This window comes from Notolepis coatsorum (assembly GCF_963971535.1).
Source record: "Notolepis coatsorum genome assembly, chromosome: 6".
Lineage (NCBI taxonomy): Eukaryota > Metazoa > Chordata > Actinopteri > Aulopiformes > Paralepididae > Notolepis > Notolepis coatsorum.
Window position 1 is genome coordinate 167,975,246 of NC_140170.1, and position 6,000 is coordinate 167,981,245.

The 6,000-nt window shown below is 44.4% G+C and overlaps 1 protein-coding gene across 1 annotated transcript in view; it reads right to left on the minus strand.

Annotated features, from left to right (window-relative positions):
* The window catches only part of LOC311229739 (tensin-2-like), a 130,657-nt gene that overhangs the window by 101,413 nt on the left and 23,244 nt on the right, over positions 1-6,000 (minus strand). Inside the window, 1 exon segment of the mRNA XM_084315816.1 lies at positions 5,859-5,896. Within this exon segment, the coding sequence (XP_084171942.1) occupies positions 5,859-5,896 (38 nt within the window).

A 6,000-nucleotide genomic window follows, 5' to 3' on the forward strand; every position in this document is an offset into this window, starting at 1 on the left:
ATGACTTTGGACTTGACTTGACCAAATCAAAAAAGACTTTGACTTCGACTTTGACTTTAATACCAATGACTTGTGACTTCACTTGGACTTGAGCCTTTTGACTTGAGAAGACTTGATACCTTGGCTTCCCCCATGCCCAAAGATAAGTTATATTAAATACTGAATGGTTCGTTAGTTACTGCGTTATTTTTATGTAGATTGGTAGCGAGCTGCAGCGCAGTTCTCCTCTCCGGTCTGAGACCAATAGGGTCCAGCTGTAGCACCGGAGAATCCTCTCACTGGGCAATCCTGTGGCAGCCACGAACCTTCTTTCTATAGAAGCAGCTCGGATGTTCAATCAATCAATCCAATAACACACGCTCGTCGCTCACTTAAAACAGCGCACCTTCCAGCTGCTATATAGAAAGTAGTAGGTTCGTGGCTGCCACAGGCTTGCCCCTTGAGAGGATTCTCCGGCGCTGCAGCTGGACCCTACTCGCGGAGACACGCTGTGCTGTGGGGTGTTTACTATTTGACCGTCATGGCAGCCCCCACCACTAGTCGCGTTTTTACAGATGGATATTGTCACAAGTCAATTTCTCTTTTGTCGAGCCAAAGAAAAGATAGTTTTAGTTAAATGTAATTTGTGTCTTGGCTCAAAGATCATATCTTCTGCCCACTTTGTTTGAAACAATCCGACAGCATCCAATCAATTTGCGCCAGAGAAGAAGTAAGTTACGATGAATTGAAAATGGGGGACCCTGATGTAAACAAGACGAAAGTCTTTCTCTGGTCTGCATCCCATTAACAATTGTATGTATTGAGCTGTACTGTACTGTACCCATTCTGCAATCTGTTAATAAAGTTTTCATTCATTCATTCATTCATTCAATGTTAAGAACAACGGATCCAGTGGGAAATTATACCAAATATTGCTTTGTTTGCTTATAAAAACTATGTGGTGGTCAACAAAAAACGAATTGCAGAAAATCACAGATGGAGACGCAACAACTTCCAACTACATTTGAAGCTGCATAAATAACGGTATGTAACTTGGTTTATAAACAATCAGCAATGTCTCGCTTGATGAAAGCCTAACATTAATGCTGCTTTTAAAAAAAATTGATTGATTGAAAATTGTAAGATTGCAGAATGGGTACAATACAGTACAGCTCAATACACACAATTGTTAAGGGGATGCAGGCCAGAGAAAGACTTTCATCTTGTTTACATCAGGGTCCCCCATTTTCAATTCATCATGACAGTACTGTTTTATCAAGACATTTATGACATACAAGTATACATTACTGTATAAGAGACATAGATCATAAGAAACAGAAATATATACTACATTCGAAGGGGAAGAAACTACATTGGAGGGGGTTGGGTGGGGGGGGGGTTGGACATTTACAGGGGCCAGTTTTTAATTGCAGCCACCCGTAGGTGCTATTTGAGAGCGGTTTTGAAGGAGGGTAGGGATTTACATTATTTTACAGCTGTGGGCGTTCCACATTGTTGTGGCATAATTGCGAAACGTGTTTAGTCCCTTGTTTGAGACTAATCTGGGTTGAACATGATTTGTGGAACTCCCTCTGGTGTTGTGGTCCTGGAATTCACTGACCTTTGGGAAGTATTTCGACATGTACATGGTGGTAGTGTATCTTGTAGACCAGGCCCATTGCAAGTTGATCTAGGTTGTCAAAATGGGCAGGGGTAAGGTCAAGCAGTAGTCTGACCAGTTTGTTTTGTGATGTTTGTAATCTTGTTTTTAGTGCCTTTGAGGTGCTTTGGTACCATGAGGTACAAGCATAGTCGTAGTACCCTTGAATGAGTGCTCCTGTTAGTCTTCAAGGTATTCTTGTTTACCAGTGAGGAGATCCGGTATAAGAATCGAGTTCGGTTGACTTTTTTTTATTACATTGGTTGCCATTTTGTCACAGGATGGAACCCAGGTAGGTAATTTCATCTTTCCTTGTGACAATATTGTCACCCACTGTAACAGAGAAGCCGTTGGCCTTGCTGAGTTTGTTATTTTATCCAAGAGAGAGAGAGAGAACTCGCACACGAATTAGGCCCTACCTAATTCTAATACCTAATAAACTACCTAATATATGAAATGCAGAGATGCCTTGTCATTTCAGTACAGATTTTTTATACCCCAAAATTGATAAAGGGTTAAGGTAGACTAGTTAGTTGAACCAAGGTCTGCTATTATGGATCATGTGCCATAGACTCATTAGACTGTATATACAGGGCAGGCAGACGTTAAATAAATGATTGGTCCAAGTGGGAAGACAATATGTTGGTTATTGTTATCCTACCTTTAAAATGGATATGGTGATCCTTATTCTTTTTTTTCTCAATATACTCCTGAACTGGTTTTCAAGCAGCTCTTGCCCAATTGTATCTAGTTGTAAGATTCTGAATATTATTACATTTATAGAAATTAGATTATGTTTTGCCAACAAGTTGATAATGAAACCTTTTGGTGAAACGCGTATTATGACTTGTTTAGGACTCGAAACTTAAAGGTTAGGACTTGGGACTCGACTTGGGACTTGTCAGTCTTGACTTGGGACTCGACTTGGGACTTGCCTGTCTTGACTTGGGACTTGACTCGGGACTTGAGTACCAAGACTTGCGACTGACTTGAGACTTGCAAAACAATGACTTGGTCCCACCTCTGCCCGGGTTACCCGGTTGAGTGTGCCCCTGCACGTTCATGACGTCTGCCAATCATGTCAGCCTTCTCTGCCTCGACCCCTCTGGGTGGTTTTTTTTTAATGGAGGCTTGTCATGCAACAACGCCAGCATACGCCCCTTCCGCCGGGGGGGCTGTTTTCAGCTGACTCATTTGGCGCCTGTCTCGTCCGCAGTGCTCCAGGCTCAGGTTACAGCCTGTTGCCTGGTTTCCCCGGTGCGCTACCTGCTTCCGTTGGTTAACCTTTTTGTGTGCTTACGGCCATGCTGACTGCCTGTTCTGCAGGGTCAGTGTGCCAGGCGGTGTGCTATTGGGGGGAAAGGGCCCACTCTTGGAGGGGCCTTATCCGAATACGCTGGCGATGTGGGGGGCGGTGTCACTAAGTGACCACCTGGTGGGGTCTTGATGCCTGGCGTCATTGACCTCTCCGGGCCCCCGTTTTCCAGGGGATCCAGTCCCTTCAGTGGGTCTGGGTCTCCCTTCGTGCTCCGCTGCTACGGCCTTGCCACGGGGTTGGGTTTGCTCTTGACCCCGTGATTTTTGGGGGCAGTAACGAGGTTGTTCCTTCCGTTCATTCCCGGGTGGCATGCGGGTTGTGCGTGTGCGTAGTCGTGGGGTCAAGCCACGGTCTGCTCACCCTGTGCGTTGAGTTGCTCGAGTTCCTCTTTGCACGGTCGGATCTGTCTCCCTCCCGTCCTCCAATAGGGAGGGTATCCCTCCATTAGGGAGGGTCGGGGGGGCTCGGTCCTCTCCGGTCTGATGGTTGTGGGGGGCCTCAGCGGAGTACATTTGTCGAGCTTCTGGCTTCCGCTCAGCTCCTGTTGTGCAGAATGACGCTGAGCGGAAACCAGTATGAAATAGAACGTAAGGTTATGTATATAACCAAGTTCTATGAATACTGGTGACGCTCAGCGTCAGGACGCCACTGCGGCCCTTGACCTCGCCTTGTGGTGAAAGTTTGGGAAGGAGGCGAGTAGGTGACCACATACCTGCTTATGAAGGTAAGCGGATAGGGGTGTGTAAAGGTACATTGTGGAGTTTTTTATTCAGTGCTGTGCACGAAGTGAGGTTAGTGCAGACTGACGCTGAGCGTCACCAGTATTCATAGAACTTGGTTATATACATAACCTTATGTTAACCTTTCACTACCACAGTACAGAAGGTTAACCTTTCACTACCACACTACAGAAGGTTAACCTTTCACTACCACACTACAGACGGTTAACCTTTCACTACCACACTACAGAAGGTTAACCTTTCACTACCACACTACAGACGGTTAACCTTTCACTACCACAGTACAGAAGGTTAACCTTTCACTACCACACTACAGAAGGTTAACCTTTCACTACCACACTACAGACGGTTAACCTTTCACTACCACACTACAGAAGGTTAACCTTTCACTACCACACTACAGACGGTTAACCCTTTCACTACCACACTACAGACGGTTAACCTTTCACTACCACACTACAGAAGGTTAACCTTTCACTACCACACTACAGAAGGTTAACCCTTTCACTACCACACTACAGAAGGTTAACCTTTCACTACCACACTACAGAAGGTTAACCCTTTCACTACCACACTACAGACGGTTAACCTTTCACTACCACACTACAGAAGGTTAACCTTTCACTACCACACTACAGATGGTTAACCTTTCACTACCACACTACAGAAGGTTAACCCTTTCACTACCACACTACAGACGGTTAAACTTTCACTACCACACAACAGAAGGTTAACCCTTTCACTACCACACTACAGAAGGTTAACCTTTCACTACCACACTACAGAAGGTTAACCTTTCACTACCACACTACAGAAGGTTAACCTTTCACTACCACACTACAGAAGGTTAACCTTTCACTACCACACTAGAGAAGGTTAACCTTTCACTACCACACTACAGAAGGTTAACCCTTTCACTACCACACTACAGACGGTTAACCTTTCACTACCACACTACAGCAGGTTAACCCTTTCACTACCACACTACAAACGGTTAACCTTTCACTACCACACTACAGAAGGTTAACCTTTCACTACCACACTACAGAAGGTTAACCTTTCACTACCACACTACAGACGGTTAACCGTCTGTAGTGTGGTAGTGAAAGGGTTAACCTCTGTAGTGTGGTTGTGAAAGGGTTAACCCTTTGTTGTGTGGCAGGTAATGGCATCTCCTGGTGCCGTACGTTGACTTCCGTGCGAACGCTGAGGCTGTATCCTCGTCATAACGTTCTAGATTCTTCACTTGCGTATTTTAGCACGATGCTAAGAAGTCCAATATCAAAAAAAAAAACACACAACGCAGATGCAAATCAGACAGGCTTTTTAAAAGCACAAACAATCCCGTTGAGGTCTCTCAGCGAAACGATCATTCAAGAAGATGGATCTGAACGGGAAACGGCTCTTCTACCCATTCTGACTCCGTGAGGGATGATGAAGATGTCAAGATGTGTTATGAAGATCTTTTTTATCTTTATATTTGCAAGTCAAATCTCATGGTGATTAAACCCTCGTTTTGCATACAGTTCACTATATATGCACATAATTAGACACGCTCAATATATTGAACAAAATATATTTCTATTTTCCTTGGAAACTATTTAATTATGGGACTTGTTTTTAAGAATTGTAAAGGATAGGCAAAAAATAAGCATGTGCTTCAGCCTATTCCTTTTTTTCGGTCATTGAGTTTGGATTGTGTGTGTGTGTGAGCTTACTTTGAATAATGTACATTTGTGATTTTTTTTTTCTTTTTTTAAGTCCACACAAGTGTGTTTTTGATTTGGTGTAAACAAAGACCGAAAATAAACTATTCATTCATTCACTTGAAACTCAGCTTTTTCCCTTTTTTGTCATCAAAAAGTCACCCAGAGAACATCACTTCTCGGTGCTACAACAGTGTCAAGAAGTCATGCCACACGTAGTACCAGGGATGACTCACAACAACCTGGCCAACTGTAGTGGGCGGGGTGGGCGTGGGGGTGGGGATGCCCTCTATAACCAGACATCTAGGTCACTGAACACACATCTTTCTCCACATGCCTCACTAACGGACTCACATCACGTCAGGATCAGGATCCAAGAAGCTCGGGACACAGGAGCCGGTAGAGACAATAGACAGAGGAACAGGGTTGAACTGAGAGGAATTGAATCTTCTTACCTTGGCTTCACATTCCTGATGAACTGCGATCTTGCACTCTGTATGAGCAGCGGAAGGGAAACGAGAGGTTAGGGAGCGCTGGGGGGGGCGGCACTCACGTTCGATTCCCACTGTTAACTAGGACTGAACAATACATCAACTT